The sequence below is a fragment of the Odocoileus virginianus genome, chromosome 4, assembly GCF_023699985.2.
Source record: "Odocoileus virginianus isolate 20LAN1187 ecotype Illinois chromosome 4, Ovbor_1.2, whole genome shotgun sequence".
NCBI classification, from domain to species: Eukaryota; Metazoa; Chordata; class Mammalia; order Artiodactyla; family Cervidae; genus Odocoileus; species Odocoileus virginianus.
The window spans coordinates 64,219,932-64,238,840 of record NC_069677.1 but is presented as its reverse complement, the minus strand read 5'-3'; the positions used below and the strand labels follow the sequence as shown (position 1 = coordinate 64,238,840).

At 43.1% G+C, this 18,909-nt stretch overlaps 1 protein-coding gene across 1 annotated transcript in view; it reads right to left on the bottom strand.

Annotated features, from left to right (window-relative positions):
* Nucleotides 1-16,907: 16,907 nt before the first annotated feature.
* The window catches only part of SLC9A9 (solute carrier family 9 member A9), a 639,391-nt gene continuing 637,389 nt past the window's right edge, over nucleotides 16,908-18,909 (bottom strand). The window contains exon 16 of the mRNA XM_070466623.1: nucleotides 16,908-18,524. Coding sequence (XP_070322724.1) covers nucleotides 18,306-18,524 — 219 coding nt within the window. The 3' untranslated portion in view covers nucleotides 16,908-18,305. The remainder of the gene's footprint in view (nucleotides 18,525-18,909) is intronic.

The following is an 18,909-nucleotide window of genomic DNA, read 5'->3' as shown; positions in this document are numbered from 1 at the left end:
ACAGTTTGGTTTTGTTTCTTGAAAATTACACTCTGGTCCCCTTGATTGGAGTTTTGAATATTCCCAATCGTTTCAGTCACACATTTACAGTCTCTTGGGTTTCTTTCCACAGATGGCTGAACTCATGCATTATGTATGGGTTTCACAGGTGGTGTCTCAGAGGGCAAGTCTATTCTTGAATGTTTGCTGGGTCCTATGGTCACTCCCATGTTTTATATACATGTGTGGTTCTGTCTCTCCTTGGAGTGGGGCTGTCTACTCTCCTCACAGGAAACTGCCCTGTAAGCACAGTCAGGGTGTCTGTGAGGGAGTCAGGATGTGTATTCAGCTTTTCCCCCAAATTCCTGAACAGGGAAGGGACTGAAGTGTTGAAATTGGATCAGAACTCTCAAAAGCATAGAAATTCAGCTTCAAAACTTAAGAAACTCGAGTTGTGGTTCTGTGTTCTGCAGCAGTGCTAAATCCTCCTATTTCTGGGCTATCTAGAACAGAAAAACAGAGAAACACATGGAACACTGGGGAACAACTCAACTGGTAAAGACACTTCAGTCTCATCATCCCTCTCCTCTGTGTGGCTGTGTCAACTCAACTTTGCTTGGCTACGTGCTAAATCACTTCAGTTGTCTCCAACTCTTTGCGACCCTATGGTCTGTAGATCTCCAGTCTCCTCTGTCCATGGGATTCTCCAGGCAAGAATACTGGAGTGGGTTGCCATGCCCTCTTTGAGTGGACCCAGGTTCTCTTATGTCTCCTGCATTGGCAGGCAGGTTCTTTACCACTAGCACCACCCAGGAAGCCCTTGCTTACCTTCAATCAACTGAGATTTCAGGTGCGGTTGGTATGGCTTCTTGTAATTGTGTTTAATTAACACTTACTATATTGAAACAACGGCACCCCCCACACCCTCAATGACTGACATCCTTCGGGGCGGTTCCTGTCAGAGCTTTGGGTCTCCCTCTCCGCTGTTTCTTCTCTCCCACCACCACCAGCTCTGCCCTCATCTGGCTCAGAATTCCTGTGAAAGGCAGAAGGGGACTAATAACTACACGGGAGTCTGCCAACCACGCTCTCTCTATCCTCCACCCCCACCCCTGTCAACGTTTTAGTCACAGCCCATCAGGTTCGAACCATGGTCCTATCTCCCAGGGCATGTGCTTGTTCAGAGACCCCCAGGGGTCCAGCCCCCTCTCCACAGAGGGCTTGTTCTCCTCTTTGGCAGCTGTGCCACCTGCCTTCCTCGCTTGACCTCCTAACGCTTCTCTCCAGTGGATCAGAACACCGTGGGAGGTGCATCAATGGGCTAATTACATGAGCTGGGAAAAGTTCACCCCCCAGAGCAGGAGCTCTTTTGAGGCGAGAGCCACCATAAGTGCTTATGAAACGCTGGTGCCTGGAGAGAGAAAGCACACCATTCCCTTGTCATTTCCAGGCCATGAGAGAAGGCCAAGTCTAGTGGGTATTGGAGGGAGGAGCCGTCACTGGAACAAGTGTGATGACTAGAGGTCATCTCAATTGAGCTGTTAAATGGAGTTGCGTGTGTGTGTTTTCTTTTTAATGTGGATGGGTCACTGTTTTTATGGCTGTACTTATTTCATCTTTTTTATAACTAGCTTGGCTTATTGGCACCGCTGGGTATTGTGGACTGAAAATTATTGGGAATAACTTTTTTTTCCCTTCAAATGGAAAGCTTCTTCTACTTCTTCTGAGCTTATCTGTCAAAAGCACTTAGTATAACCTGACTGGTGGTAGGTGAGTGACTGAATTGGGTTTATTTTCAGTTTCTTGGCATGTATTTTTTAGTATTCAAAAACCTAGCAGCCGTTTGATATGTCTGTGGACCACCATTTTCATAGGAAAAAGAGGCAACACAATTTTTTTAAAAAGGAACATGAAAATGCATTTGAAATGTGAAACAATAGTTTTGTCTCAGCAAGAGACATGATATAGTCTACCATCCTTCAGTAGTATGTCCATATCCATATAGAGATCCATATAATGTATCTATTCAGTGGGGGAGAGTTTGGGCCACAAATGAAATCCCCTGTAATCTACTGCTTTTTGGTTTGTATTTCTCCTAAATTTGAAAATCCTTACTCATAATTATGTGTTTGGTAATGGAGGGACATGTAGGGTGACTCTGTCAGATAGTTCTGAATATCTGAAAAGGAAGGACAAGAACCCCAAGTTACAGGACTTTTTCTCATTATCGTCCTGGTGCCTATCAGCCCCCTTGTCAATTAGTCCTACTGTGAAAACAGGCATGTTTCAGCAAGGAGGATGATAGGAAATGGATTCCTCATTTATTCTTTGGTTTTATTTGTCAGTTTTCTTCACATTCTTTTGTAATATTCAGATATGGGTTTTAAATATGTCTATTGATAAGCCATATGTTTCTATCAGAAGGCAAGAGAAATTGTTTAGACGAATAATTACTTCCAGGGATGGAGTTGTCTTCATAACTGTTTCTTAAAAATGTGGTGTTTCATTTCCAATATTAAGAATTATGGCATTTCCGCTGTGAAGTGATAGCTTCAGGATGTTCAAGACATGGAAGGTACAACTGTGATAATACCTTGAGCAACACAGTTGAAATGATTAGTTATAGAAAGCATTTCTCCTGGAATCCAGAGTCATAAGTGAAAAAAATCATATCACCCATTAAAAAAAGCAAAACTATGTGAGCTCCTTTCTCCTTAACAGTCAGAGTGTTTTGATGAGTCAAAGTATAGAGGATTTGCTGTTCATGCTTAACGTGTCACACTGAGAAACTCTACACTTGGTGGCCACAATTTTATTTGATATGTAGTTTTTTTGGTTAAATCAAGATTATGGCTTACAATACCACCTACATGCCAATGATTCTCATGAAAAGAAACTTCCAGGTCTAACCTGCTGGTCCCAGAAAAGGATGGGTGGTACAGCAGGGCTAGACCAGTGGGGCCACCCCAGCTGGATCCAACCTGGATTAACAGATCTCTCCAACAATGACTCATGATACATGAGCTAAATAAATGCATACTGTTTTTATAGCTGAGATTTTTGAACTTGTTTGTTATGCAGCAACAGCTGACCAAAATACTTATTTCTGTCATTACCTCCCTAAAGTCTGTTTTCAACATAGCAGATGGAATGATCATTTTAGCAGCCATATTTTGCCAATCATGTGTTGCCCCTGCCAGTGGTTCTCATTTCACTAAGGGTCAACCAGAAATTTTTATAAGAACACATATGAACTATTTCCTCTCCCCACTCATCTCCTCCCTGACTTCAACTTCCATAAGCCTCCTCACTAGCTCTCCTCTAGCTACACATACTTCACTGCTCTCCTTGAACATTCTAAACAAGTCTAGAATACTCTTCCTTCAGGTATCTCTCCATGGTCTTTGCTCAAATGCCACCTTCTCAGAGAGGCTGACTCTGATCATCCTATTTAAAACCTCAACTTCCATGCTCCTCCTCATCCTTTTCTTAAAAATTTTATTCATTTATTTGGCTGTGCTGAGTCTTAGTTGCAGTACTCAGGAACTTCGATCTTCATTGTGGCATACAGGATCCTTAGTTGTGGAATGTGGGATCCAGTTTCCTGACCAGGGATCAAACCTGGGCCCCCTGCATTGGGAACATGGAGTCTTAGCCACTGGACCATCAGGGAAGTCTCCTTGTGTTCTTGATCTCCCTTGCACTGTTCTATTTCCTCCCCATAATGATGTTATCACTTGGTCATCTTCCAGACAGTCATTGTTAAAATTTGTCTTTTTCTACTAGAAGGTAAGCTTTAGTAGGATAGGAAGCTTTGCTTTGTTTGCTCAGGATCCTATACACCTGCAGCAGTGCCTGACATACTGTAGGTACTCATTAAATATTTGTAGAATAAATATTGGTGACCATCGAGTGTCTCTCTGAATGATGCAATGTGTACTTGGACATTCTATTTGCCTGGCAAAGGCCTCCCTGACCACGTAGCTGTTTTGTCAGCATGAATCAAGCACACCTTTCCTGGTCTACCTCACCAGGTATAAAATAATCATTTCAAAATTGAGAGTCTTTTCTGTAGAAAAGGTTTTTAGTAACAAAGAGAATAAAAACGTACAGGGCATTTTTAAAAAAAACTATTTCACATGAGCATAGAGCTGATTCATATCCTTTTCATCAGTGGTACTGCCCAACTGAAGATACCCACTTACAAACTCACATAATGATGAAGGCTTTTCACCTCGAGAATCACATCCTAATGTTTACCCTTGTTTTCTCTTTAAGTGGAGTATTTATAATTAAACTGGTTTAATACACATTTTGGTGAAAGTATAGTTGGTGAAAGTATAGTTTGACCCATTTTTTGCTGTGGGGCATACAACTTGGATGCAATCTCAAAAATGACAGAATGATCTCTGTTCGTTTCCGAGGCAAACCTTTCAATATCATGATAATCCAAGTCTATGCCCTGGCCAGTAATGCTGAAGAAGCTGAAGTTGAACAGTTCTATGAAGACTTATAAGACCTTCTAGAACTAACACCCCCCCCCCGCCAAATGTCCTTTTCATTATAGGAGACTGGAATGCAAAAGTAGGAAGTCACGAAACACCTGGAGTAACAGGCAAATTCGGCCTTGGAGTACAGAATGAAGCAGGGTAAAGGCTAATAGAGTTCTGCCAAGAGAATGCACTGGTCATAGCAAACACCCTCTTCCAACAACACAAGAGAAGACTCTACACATAGACATCACCAGATGGTCGACACTGAAATCAGATTGATTATATTCTTTGCAGCCAAAGATGGAGAAGCTTTATAGAGTCAGCAAAAACAAGACTGGGAGCTGACTGTGGCTCAGATCATGAACTCCTTATTGCCAAATTCAGACTGAAATTGAAGAAAATGGAGAAAACCACTAGACCATTCAGGTATGACCTAAATCAAATCCCTTGTGACTATACAGTAGAAGTGAGAATAGATTTAAGGGACTAGATCTGATAGACAGAGTGCCTGATGAACTATGGATGGAGGTTCGTGACATTGTACAGGAGACAGATATCAAGACCATCCCCAAGAAAAAGAAATGCAAAAAAGCAAAATGGCTGTCTGAGGAGGGCTTACAAATTAACTGTGAAAAGAAGGGAAGTGAAAAGCAAAGGAGAAAAGGAAAGCTGTACCCATTTGAATGCAGAGTTCCAAAGAATAGCAAGGAGAGATAAGAAAGACTTCCTCAGCAATCAATGCAAAGAAATAGAGGAAAACAACAGAATGGGAAAGACTAGAGATCTCTTCAAGAAAATTAGAGATACTAGGGAACATTTCATGCAAAAATGGGCTCAATAAAGGGCAAAAATGATATGGATCTAACAGAAGCAGAAGATATTAAGAAGAGGTGGCAAGAATACACAGAAGAACTGTACAAAAAAGGTCTTCGTGACCCAGATAATCACGATGGTGTGATCACTCACCTAGAGCCAGATATCCTGGAATGTGAAGTCAAGTGGGCCTTAGGAAGTGTCACTATGAACAAAGCTAGTGGAGGTGACAGAATTCCAGTTGAGCTATTTCAAATCCTGAAAGACGATGCTGTGGAAGTGCTGCACTCAATATGTTACCAAATTTGGAAAACTCAGCAGTGGCCACAGGACTGGAAAAGGTCAGTTTTCATTCCAATCCCAAAGAAAGGCAGTGAGAAAGAATGCTCAAACTCCCACACAATTGCATTCATCTCACACGCTAGTAAAGTAATGCTTAAAATTCTCCAAGCCAGGCTTCAGCAATACATGAACCGTGAACTTCCAGATGTTCAAGCTGGATTTAGAAAAGGCAGAGGAACCAGAGATTAAACTGCCAACATCCGCTGGATCAGCGAAAAAGCAAGAGAGTTCCAGAAAAACATCTATTTCTGCTTTATTGACTATGCCAAAGCCTTTGACTGTGTGGATCACAATAAACTGTGGAAAATTCTGAAAGAGATGGGGATACCAGACCACCTGACCTGCCTCTTGAGAAACCTGTATGCAGGTCAGGAAGCAACAGTTAGAACTGGACATGGAACAACAGACTGGTTCCAAATAAGAAAAGGAGTACGTCAAGGCTGTATATTGTCACCCTGCTTATTTAACTTACATGTAGAATACATCATGAGAAATGCTGGGCTGAAGCACAAGCTGGAATCAAGATTGCCGGGAGAAATATCAATAACCTCAGATATGCAGATGACACCACCCTTATGGCAGAAAGTGAAGAACAAAAGAGCCTCTTGATGAAAGTGAAAGAGGAGAGCAGAAAAAGTTGGCTTAAAGCTCAACATTCAGAAAACTAAGATCATGGCATCCAGTCCCATCACTTCATGGCAAATAGATGGGGAAACAGTGGAAACAGTGGCTGGCTGACTTTATTTTTCTGGGCTCCAAAATCACTGCAGATGTTTATTGCAGCAATGAAATTAAAAGACACTTACTCCTTGGAAGGAAAGTTATGACCAGCCTAGACAGCATATTAAAAAACAGAGGCATTACTTTGCCAACAAAGGTCCATCTAGTCAAGGCTATGGTTTTTCCAGTGGTCATGTATGGATGTGAGAGTTGGACTATAAAGAAAGCTGAGTGCCGGTGAATTGATGCTTTGGAACCATGGTGTTGGAGAAGACTCTTGAGAGTCCCTTGGGTTGCAAGGAGATCCAACCTGTCCATCCTCAAGGAGATCAGTCCTGGGTGTTCATTGGAAGGACTGATGTTGAAGCTCAAACTCCAATACTTTGGCTACCTGATGCAAAGAGCTGACTCATTTGAAAAGACCCTGATGCTGGGATAGATTGAGGGCAGGAGGAGAAGGGGACAACAGAGGATGAGATGGTTGGAGGGCATCACCGACTCAATGGACATGGGTTTGGGTGGACTCTGGGAGTTGGTGATGGACAGGGAGGCCTGGTGTGCTGCAGTTCATGGGGTCACAAAGGGTTGGACACGACTGAGTGACTGAACTGAACTGAGTACAACTTTGAATGGTGTTCTGTGGCTTATAACTCTTCTTCAGCTTTGGGCCAAATTTGTCAACTGTGGATTCCAGTACACATTTTGTACATTGTGTACAAAAAATTGTGCATTCTAGTACACATTTTGTATTGAAATGTATAATTTTGTATTTGTTTTGTTTAAAATATAGAAGGGTTGATTTACCATAGAAGGCAAAAGGAGTTTCCCTCTGTGCTCTGAAGGTAAAGCTTTATGCTCTCTGCTGACAAATTTTGTAAAAGATGATGTCTTCTGAAGAAAGGGTGACCTGATAACTGAATTTCAGATGCTTTCACTTTGTGCTGCTTACCTACAGTTGTCATCTGATGGGTTAACCTGTCTGGTTAGATGCTGAACCACAGAACCAAGCTCTTGTTTGAGTCTTGTTTGCTACCTACATATATAACATTTTGAATCACAGTATTTATATAACTATTTCTATCCCTAATTTTATGCTCCAATGAACTACTTTGGAATTCTTGATCCATTTTTGGGAATATGGTGACACAGCACTGATGACAAAAATGCATATATGACAAACATAGCCATTTTTCCCACGAGAAAAGATGTTAGTCAAGTTGAGCTGTGCCCTCTAAACTGAGGGTTAGATAATTGAAAAGTGAAGTGAGGAGTAACTAGGGGAAAAAAAGAAATACCAGACATGGACAAACTTGAAAAATAGAAGAATTTTTGTGAAAATCATAGTTTATATCACAGTTCAGATAAATCAAATTGTTCTGTCACTTTATTTCTGAAAATTGCCAAACTGCTTGCAGACCCTTTGACAGATAAAGACTGCCTGTTAACTGAGTCCCAAGCCTGAGAAACACTGCTCCAGGCCCCAGCTACTCAAAGTGTGGTCCAGGGACTGGCAGATCAGCATCAACCAGGAGTTGGCTGGAGATGCAGAAACTCAGAGACCTTCAGAATCTGAATCTGTATTTAACCAAGTCCTCAGGGCATTCCCTTGTAGCTCAGTTGGTAAAGAATCTGCTGCAATTCAGGAGACCTGGGTTTGATTCCTGGGTCAGGAAGATCCCCCTGGAGAAGGAAGTGGCTATCCACTCCAGTTTTCTTGCCTGGAGATTCCTATGGGCAGACGAGCCTGGAGGGCTACCACCCATGGGGTCGCAAGAGTCAGACAGAACTTAGTGACTAAACCACCACCATCAGGGCATTCAAATGCACATGAAAGTTTGAGAGGTGATGCTCTGGACACCCCTTCCTAAGATGGATGTCAGGAGGATGTTCTTCCTCTCCTAATAAAGAATAGCAGCCTTGAAGGCCTTTAAGGGTGGAAGCCACACCAGCTGAACAGGAAATGGGGGAAGAGAATGAGCCGCCCCAGAAGGTACCACTTTGCCATGTGGGTTATTTTCAGCTGAAGACAATGGGGGCCCAGCAGACTCAGGAAGGGGCTTCCTAGGTGGCACTAGTGAACCCGCCTGCCAAGGCAGGAGACATAAGAGATGCAATTTCAATGCCTATATTGGAAAGATCTCCTGGAGAAGGAAATGGCAACCCCCTCCAATATTCTGCCTGGAGAATCCCATGGACAGAGGAGCCTGGCAGGCTACAGTCCATGGGGTCCCATCAATTCGAACATGACTGAAGTGACTTAGCATGCACACACACAGTCTCAGGAAGAGCTTTTCACCTCCCCTTTTAACTGCCGAAAAGAATTTAGATAGAGGCCTGTATCAGGAAGAGAGCTATTAGCAGAGAGGAATTTTATATCCAAAAGACTCATCTGCATGGTGTGGCAAAACATTTGTTCCCAAGCCTTGGTTCTTCCCATCTTCCTGAGAATTATCTTCTTCCCCTTTGAAGTCCAGGTCCCTCCTTCCTTCTCCTTAGCTCAGGAAGGTGTTTAAACCTCAATTACCTGACTGCTGGGAATCTCATATTTTTATGAGGCTCCCACCATACAAAATTTGTTTTTCTCCTGTGTATCTGTCTTATGTCACTTTAATTATTAGATCAGCCAGAGAACCTAAAAGAGAAGGAAGGAGGAGTTTGCTATGCTGACTGAATAGAGTCATCACTTCTAGCTGGCATAGACTGTGGGGGACAGTGAGGGCTGGGCTGGCTCTTGGTGAAGGTTTTACCAGCAAAAGGATGCACTTGGGGACCAAGGCCAGCTTGGATGCAGCTCATATCTTTGGACCCACTATTATGAAAAGGAGACAATTTGAAATGATTTGGTGGATGACGTTGCACGGTCACGGAGGCTTGAAGGGAGCAGTTATTTTTTCTTTCTTTTGTTCAGGCAGCAGCTGTGGCTCCCAAATGTGTTGCCTGCTAGAGATTTAGAACTTGATGATTCACAGGTTTTGTGAGTTGGTGCTTTTCTAACTGGACAGTGGTCTTGGCCATGTGTGTAGTTATAGCCTGGGTTCAGAATTGGGCACAAAATGAGAGCAGTGTCCCCACCACCTCGCAATTGCGTCTCAGCCAGTGTGTGCTTCCTTGTTACCCCAGTAAGTGGGATGCCATGGATGGGTCCTATGTCCCCTGCTGTCACATCTCCTGCTCCTCCCTTTCCCTAGACTGTCTCCCCCACATTGCCAGCTTTTACTGCCCATCTCAACCACCACTTCCTCTTTGATGATTTTCTGCAACTGGGTGACATCTCTAGCCACTTCCGAAGTCCCTTTCATCTAGTGGTTTGCAACCTTGGCTGCACATCAGAATCATCTGGGAAGATTTAAGACATCTTGATGTTCAGGCTACAGCCCAGACCAGTCAAGTCAGGATCCAGTGGGTGGATCCAGGCATCAGGAGTTTGTAAAGCTCGTCTGGGCCATCTGGTGTCCAACCAGTACCATAATTCTTGTCTGGGACTTCCCTGGTGGTCCAGTGATTAAGAATCTTCCTGCCCATGCAGAGGACATGGGTTCCATTCCTGGTATGGGAAGATTCCGCATGCCGAGGAGCAGCTAAACCCCTGCTCCACAACTACTGAGTTTGTACTCTAGAGTCCTCAAGCTGCAACTACTGAGCTCACGTGCTACCCAGAGCCTGTGTTCTGCAACAAGAGAAGCCTTCACTCAACACAACTAGAAAAAGCCCATGCATAGCAATGAAGACCCATTGCAGCCAAAAATAAATAAACAAACAAACTTAAAAAAAAACACTAAAAATATACTTGTCTGATCACTGTAATCTCCGTGAAGCTGAGATATATCTGTTTGGTTTTCTACCCCTGATGTTAGGACATCAAGGGTTCTTATTGTCTATTGACGGTCTTGTACTAAGTCTGCCTGCAGCCCACTATAATTGGGGAAGAAGTCAGGATTTTTTAACTATAGGGTCCTGGGTTCAAAACTCCCCTCTGCCATGAGTCAACTACATGATCTAAGGCCAGGACTTAACATTCCTGTCTCCCAGGTCTATGCACATAAAGTGGGGTTTAAATGTGGTGTTCCCAGAGTGGTTGTAGGTTGAGATGAGATATTGTATATGGAAAAGTGAGGCCTATAGCAAAAAATCAACTAATATTTGTTTCCTTTTCTTCCTTTTGACATTTTTCCTTTTTCCCTCTAGGCATGATGCCAGGTATAACCAACCCAGGACTGAATTCAGTTCAGCTCTGATAAATCAGCACTCCTGAATGCTGGTCATCTGCAAGATGGTGAATGGACAGTGGGGTTTCAGGGAGGGTGGCCTGGTGACTTTGGTTAACCAAGGGTTTCCCTGGAGACCTTCAGTTGCTGAAGGGTGAGTTTCACAGTATGACTGCATTGCTTAGGCCACATCTTGAGGTTGGGGGCATTCAAATTGGTCTCTTGCACTTGGTCCTTGCTGAGCTGTTTGCTTCCTACTGACCAGTTCCCAAGGGAGAGGGGACAGAGAGGAGGATGCTGACATGAGGAGACTCTGACCCCTGTATGGTCCAGTTCCCTCATTTACATCCAGCCTGACTTGTTGGAGCTTCTCTTTCCTCCTCATTCTTTGCTAAAACGAATCAATCTGCATAATGGGGTGATACAATGGGCCAAGATGTCTTTGAATTAATGTGCTTTCTAGAACTCACCATTGCTCATCTGTCCCATCTTTACTGATCCCATTAATGATACTGACACTGGCAATTCCTAACTTTGATTATCAGCCATATATTGTAAGTATCTGATAAATGTTTGTTAAGCTGAATGAATGACAGTTTGATGACCAATATTTGGGAAGCATATGGAAGCTTCCACAGGTAGGCGTCTTACTCTTGGCAACCTCCTCCACACCAAGCCTGCTGCCTGCTCTGAAGGACAAACACACTTGAAGGCTTCTTGGCTAATCACATAAGTACTTTGAGATTGTACTACAGGACCATGCTATAAACATCAGCTATCCTTGAACTGTGCTATGTATGGAGAAGGGGTAAGAAATCCGGGCAACATCATGGGTAAATCAGAATATTGTATGGTTTCTTATAAGAAACAAATCTCTGAAGTGCTCCTTTCAAAAACATTTGAATTGATCAGGTAATCTACCTGTTTCATTTATTTTGTGAAATAAATTCCTCTTCTAGCCTTCTTTGTCCTTCTCTTCCAATCTGGAAGGAGTGGGGAGGAGAAAGTGAGGGTGGAGAGACCAGGTGATGGGGGGCATAATTTGGCAGGTAGGCTATCAGGGTATCCATTCTGGGAGTCTCTGGTATGAGCTGACACTGGGGTTGTGAGGCTGCCAGGGTTAATACCATGACAGGCGGCCTGGACCTAAGTTTTGGCTTCCCCCGAAATGATGATTCCCTACCCCCATCAGGTAACCTGGAGCCAGCCAATATGCACCCAGTAAGAAACAAAGGAAGAGCTGAAAAGCCCACGAATGCCCAGGTTTGAAAAAGCCCGCGAAAGTTTGTACCAATAAAATTGCTTTGCAAACATGTAACCAATCCGCTTAAGCCAGCTACTAACCGCTTATGCATACTTTATAAATTTGGATAACAGCCGCTGCTCAAGGCTTTTCTGACCTTGCGCCACTGTGTTGGTTGCAGCAGAAAGCCCTGACTCGAGTCAGTAATAAAACTTCCCTTTTTGTAAATTGCATTGTCTTGGAAGTTCTCTCTTCCCGCTCAGGGATTCGGACATCGGGCAGAACAGGGTCATAGGCAGAACTTCTCCTCCTCAGAAACCTGCATGCCACTTGTGAGGCCTTTGATTGACTGAAACAGGCCCACCCAGATTAGCTAACTTAGTCAACAGAGGGCTGATGTTAATCACATCTGAAAATATGCATCCACAGCAAGATCTAGATTTAAATTTGATTGAATAGGGATTATATCCTAGCCACATTGACAAGTGAAACTATCATAGCTGAGGAGAGGCGGGGTCATGGTTCAAGGCCACGAACACAGTAGCAGTAAAAATGAATCTTGTCTGAGCTAGTTCCCTGTCCCATGGGCATGCAGAGCTTCCTGAATTCTCAGTGAAGGCTTGTCCAGGGCTCTTTTCACGGGTACATACTCTGTCCATCCACTGAATGGAGCACCTTTCAGCCTCTGTCTGATTCCCTTTCTTCTTATTGTCAGTGGTTCTCCCCAAGGATTGAGTGAGGATCATCTACGGGGCCTTTTGAGGAAAGATGTGCTTGTCCTCTTGGAGACTCTGACATGGTCCTTTGATGAGGAGGGCATATCAGAATCTCTTTCTTAGAGAGAGGTGAGGAAGATCGTGTGGCAGTTGAGAAACTTTTCAGTGAAGCTGCGATGCACGTCTTCTCCTTCCAAATACACACCTCCAGCCTGGACATTTTCCTTAAACTTCAGATTCCTGTAAACCTCTGGACAGCTCCATGAAGCGCTGCCTGAGAACCTCAGACTCAGCATGTCCAGAGTTGAATTTATCAGCTTTTCTTTGTTCCTCCTTCTAAAACCCTCAGTGAATGGAGCCATCAACATATTGTCACCTAAACCTTAAATATGGGGTCCTTCTGGGCTCCCCCAGCTTCCTCACCTTCCATATCCCGTGACCAGCTTTGTTGAGTCTAGTTCTGAAACCTGTCTAGAAGCTGCCTCCTCTCCATCCTCCTGGATTCTGCCTTAGTTAAGCCTCTCATTGTCTCTGTCCTGGCCAGTGAAATAATAGTGTCCAAACTTGGTTATTGCACCAATACCCAGTCTTCCTGGTATTCGGTCTCCTCACAATACATGTAATTTTCTTCCCTGTTTAAAATATTTCAATAGCTCCCCATTCTCAAAGGATCATGGCTCAGACTACTTCATCTGATTTACATTTCCAGAATTATCTTTTATTCTTCCATTTTCCTATGTTCAACACATGAATAGCACCATGTGGAATAATGTATAGTTCCTCTAATGCACCAGGCTGCTTCACACCCCTCTGTCTCCTGCCCAGGTTCTCTCCTTTGTTTGGAATGCCTTTTCCATATTCTATTAATACTGATCCACCCTACCACCTGCCCCACAGTTCAGCATCTATCATGTCTGCTTGGTCAAACACTCTCATCTTTCAAGACCTCCCTCAGATGTAAGTTCCTCCATGACAACTTTCTTGACCACCACATTCCCCCATCTTGAAGCCAAAGCTTCAGGAACTGATTATATATGAAAACAATATCATTGTGAAAATTAAAAGTAATGTAGATAAACCAAAAGGCTCTCTTGATTCACCTCTCCCATTCTTATTCCTCATCTTGTTATCAGTCTACTGGGAGTCAGTCCAGACTGTTTCACTAACAATTTATCTTGAAAATATTTCCATGTGAGTTTATGTGTATGGGTCCATCTCCACAGAGAGTATAACTGCTGCAGAATATGGGTATAATACAGTTAGTTAGCCCCTGCTATTGATGGGTATTCCCCCTCTCTGCCAGTATTTTGTAATAACTGTGTCACAATGAATATCATTTTGTACAGTTCCTCATGCATAAATGCCAAGTATTTCTTCTCTACAGGGAAGCATAAAACTAGAAGTCTGGATAGAAGGAATCATACTTGATTCTACATATTCTTGACATATTTTTGTGTTCAGAAGTTTTTTTTTTTCTCATGCATCAGTAAGAGTTCTTTGTATAATTTGAAGGATAATCCTTAGTCACACAAACAAAAAGTATATGTGTATTTTTCTCTGCTTCATTTAAAAATTTTGCTTGTTGTGTTTTTAATTATAAAAAATTTTACGTTTTTGTGGAGTCAAATGTGTCATTCTCTTTTTTGGTTTGTATCTTTCTCAGGAAGACCATCTGTATGCATATCCATATTTTATTTTATATTTTTGTTATCCTGCAGGTTTACTTTTTCCATTTAACTCTTAAAGTTACTTGGAATTTAATTTTGTGTATGTTGAGAGTATTACCTAATTTTCTTTCTTTTTCCATATTGAATGTCAAATTGGTCTATACTGTTTATTGGATAATAGTCTATTCATCCATTCTCCCAAGTTGAAATGACATTTTTTATGAACTAAGTTTCTAAATATAGGTCATGAATTTGTTTCTGTCCTTTTGTAGTAGGTTTTCTTGTTCTCTTTGTTTATTTCTGAGCCAAAACCAAATCATATGTCTAGATACCTTATAGTGTCTGTCTTCTTCTAGATATTTGATGAGACTGAGTCATATATCTTTGAATTTTAAAGACCTTTTATATAGTTTGCATCCATATGTGTTGAATGATGCAAATGAATAAACCAGAAGCTCTTGGTACTATTGATGCTATATTTGGTATTCCCAAGGTCTCAAAGACTGTGTTGTAAAATAGCTTTTCCAGTCCTTACTTCCTATTTTAGCTCAGCACCTCAATGTGTTATTTCATAGGAATTTTCTTCTTCTCATTATTATTTTGAATAAATAATGCATCTACAGTGTACAAAACCCAAAAGATACAAAAGTGTTAGGTCTCTCTTCAATTCTTAAGAGCCAGTCATACTACCAGTTTCTTCTTTAACCTTCCAGAATGGCAGCATACCATCTGCCCTGCACCTTGGTCTTTTTGTTTGGCAATATATTTTGGAGATCATTCCATATCAGTACATATGATGCTGTTTCATGAGATGCATGTTGCATGTATTATTTAACCAGGGTAGCAATTCATTTGTTTTAATAAATATTCTTTGTATGTATGAAATCCTCAAATATCTGGAATCAAAATTTTGCCCATAAAATTGGTGGGTCAAAGGGTATTTGAATTTAGCTTTGACTTATACCATTAAGTTGTCCTCCAAGAAGTTTCTAGAAACTTTACGAATGAAGACCATGACAGCATTTGCCACTGGGCTTCAAACTTGTTCAGACTTGTGCTGAGTACCAGGCAGAAAACTACAGAGGTGTTAGCTGGGACCCTGACAGTGAGAGCTACTGTGTGTGTGTGTGTGTGTGTGTATGTGCATGCACCTTCATGTGTGTATATGTGTGATGTATATATGGTAAGAAGTTCAAAGAAGAACCATAAGCCAATTAATTAGGGTGCTTTTTAAAGCTCTAATAATGAATGCAAGCATTAGTGGTTTGAATAAAGCTCCTTTGCCTTTATTATTCATTAGAAACTGGCAGTAAATAATAGGCTTGAATTGCATAGTCCTGATGCTGCTAATCAAAGCACAGAGCATTTAAGATCATAAATTATTATTATTCACAACAGGAGCAAAAAGGGAATTTGGGGTTTATGAATTGCTAACTGGTTCACCAGTTAGCCTCTGTTCTGGTCTTGGGCTGACTTAGAGGGAAAGAGACTGTTTATTACATCTTGAAGCTGGAACTCTGTCTTATTGGGTGGGACACAATTTCCTCAAATGCCCAATATCATACTTAGCTGGAGACACTGGGATAAGTGGTCCAACCCAGATTAAGAAGCCCTCAATCTTCTTGTGGGGCTTCCCAGGTGGTGCAGTGGTAAAGAATCCGTCTGCTAATGCAAGAGACACAGGTTTGATCCCTGGGTTGGGAAGATACCCTGGAGAAGGAAATAACCCACTCCAGTATTCTTGCCTGGGAAATTCCATGGTCAGAGGAGCCTGGTGGGGCTACAGTCCATGGGGTTGCAAAGAGTCAGACATGGCTGAGCACACATGCACAATCTTCTGTGGGTAATGGTTCAGGATGTGCAGCTGGAAAAAACATTCTTTTTCCAAGCAGAAGAGAGCTTTGCCTGTGGCCAGGAGGCTACTTTTGCTCTGCCATCTTAGCAAGTTGGTGCTGGGTTAGACCGTGTACCTTTCCTTCTTCACCGACCCTCATTTCCATTCAGCATGTCATATTTCTCTCCTTTCTCTCCACTTCTGCCCCCACTCACATTTGTCTGCTTTGGGGGGATCTTCTCTTTCCTTGGTGTGTCTTTTTCCATGCAAAGGGAAAGAAACAAAACATGAGTTCTTGTCCCTTCCTTTCACATGATAAAGGCAGAAGTTAAGAGGAACATTTCTCTTTTCCCCTTCCTTTGGTCCTTTTCCTCTAGTCCCTCCTCCCCTATTTTTGAAGCTCTTTTTGGTTTCTGGTCCCCTGCCCTGTGAAAGGAGGAGTTTCTCCCCTCTGCCTGACTCCACCTTCCCTTCTCATGTCCTCCCAGCTCTATGCTCTCTGCAGGCATCATTGACTCGGCCAGAAACTCCAGTGACTTCCTGGCCAGAGGATGCCTGCATCTCCCTTACATCACCTTTCAGTGCCCACTTCACCTGACACTTCAAGAGTAAGGGCTTAGCATTGCCAGTTAGCAAGACAGTAGATGGTGCTTTAGTCACTAAGTCGTGTCCGGCTCTTGCGACCCCATGAACTGTAATCTGCCAAGCTCCTCTGTCCATGGGGATTCTCCAGGTAAGAATACTAGAGTGGATTGCCATTTCTTTCTCCAGGGGATCTTCACTGGAGATTCGGGAATCAAACCTGGGTGTCCTATATCGCAGTCAGTAAACTGAGCTAGGGAAGCCCTAGGACCATAAAGGACGTATTAAAATAATGTACTAGCGAACACAATCGTACTTTATAACAAAGTTTTATTAGGATTAAGTCAAATTAGAAAACTTCATGCTCTGATGCTTGCCATATTTATCTGGAATGACCAGGATATACTTAGCTGAGTAGAAAATAATTTGTGCCCCTGGATTCTACCGTTTGGAAAGCAAGAGGATTGCTGTGCATAGCGGCGTGCCCGGCACCTCCATGGTTCGTGTCGAAAGCCTGAAGACTCGTCAGCAAAGCATGTGTTACTTTCAAGCTTTGGGCCCCAGGGAGACGCTCATTCTCAGATGCAGACTCTTCAGAGCCTGCTCACCTATGACTGGGGCTGCCCTTTTCGGGGTCTGATATGAACATCTGTTATTCCAAGAGAAGCTGGGTTTGAGGTATCTTAATGGCTTAAAGGCACAGGTCGTGCAGCTGAATTAAAAGCTGTTGTGTTGGTCTCTCCGCCTCAGGTCACAAGCCACGTCTTGTGAGGAGGGTGCTGATGCTGCGTCCTTGGCGCTGCACGGGGGCTCTGCGCATGCACAGTCCTGCTCTTCTTGTGCACCGCGCCGCTGTTGACAGGTGAGAGCTCTAACTGGAGAGGAGCCTGGGCGATGGCATCTCATCGCCCCACAGACAGAAGAACCTGCCACAGAGCCAGGAAGTGACTTGAATGCAAGCAAGGATAGGAAAGTTGAAACCTGGTGCGGGGAAGAGAACCCCACTGTCCCTGGAAGGGGTCCCGCCCAGGTGGAAAGCGGCACTGCGTTTAATGCGGAGTGCTTCCCAGCTGTCAGGAACCCCTCCAAGCAGTGGGAGGAGCCGCTTGAAGAGGATGCCCAGAAGGATAGGGGTCCCCACGCACCAAGGCCATCAGCAGTGGTATGGAGCACTTATCTGGACAAATAGCCCTGGATCACTAGGAGCGAGTGGGACCCTAGGTTCTAAACATGTAAAACGTGTCACTTCCTGAATAAATGGGTATTCCCTTCAGTTTAGGAGCCACGCATTTAAGCTCAGAAACTCTTTTTATACAGAGTTTTAAAACTCTCCCAAATGAGGGAATAGAATTTCAAATCTAAGGGAAGGGTCAGGAGAGCTGTATACAGAAAAGAAACACCTTGTAGACACAAGAACAACTGTTTCATCCTCCCAGCAACTAGATGCCTGTCTCCTATCCCCACACCCTCCCCACCCTACCCAATTCATTAATAAAAATGGCACTGTCCAAAACTCAAATCAGTTGCCTAATGCAGAGGGATGATAATAAATTCTCATTTCTGTGGGCACCAGAGGATGTATGTTTTGAATCTCTCGTTTCTGCTCTTCATACACTTTCCAGCCTCTTTCCATGCCCTCAGCCTCATCAGCTTTGCTTGTATTCCTCAGTGAGCCCTGCATGACCTGTGATGTCTGAGCTGTTCACGCCCATCAATTCAGCTGGGATTGACTAAGAGTTTTCTCGAGCTTGAGTTCATAGCTTCCCAGGCCAAGGTCCCCCTCGTAAATGTTTTCCTTGCTTGGAGTGTGGGGTGAAGCTTTCTGGTCCTCCCCAGGAGGGCTGCAGGGTGAGGTGCCTTGCTCCTGGTAATTCATGGCAAGCTCGTCCTGGTTTACGATGCATTCAACATCATCCTCTTTGAGATGTTCCTAGATTTTGAAGAGAAAGAGAGAGAGTTCACTTGATAAAAGCAGAAGACAATAGCAATCCTGCAGTATAGGAGAACAGGATATTCATTTTACTTTTTACACTGCCCTGTATTAACTTGGCTGAAGTTTCTGGTATGCCACATGTAACTTTTTCCATGTTTGCAGGAGTTGTGAAACATTTCTAAGATGACCTTGAAGATGGACATCATCACACAATCATAAGAAGTCTCTAAGTCTCATCAGTAAGAGAATGTGTGCCAATTGAGCAGGTCTGTGGGTTAGGGGAGTTAAAATGCTATGGATGTTTTGAATGGGTATCTAACCTGGATGAGAGGAGTTTTTAGAATTGTTTGACTCTGTAGTACAGAATGATTCCCGATATTGG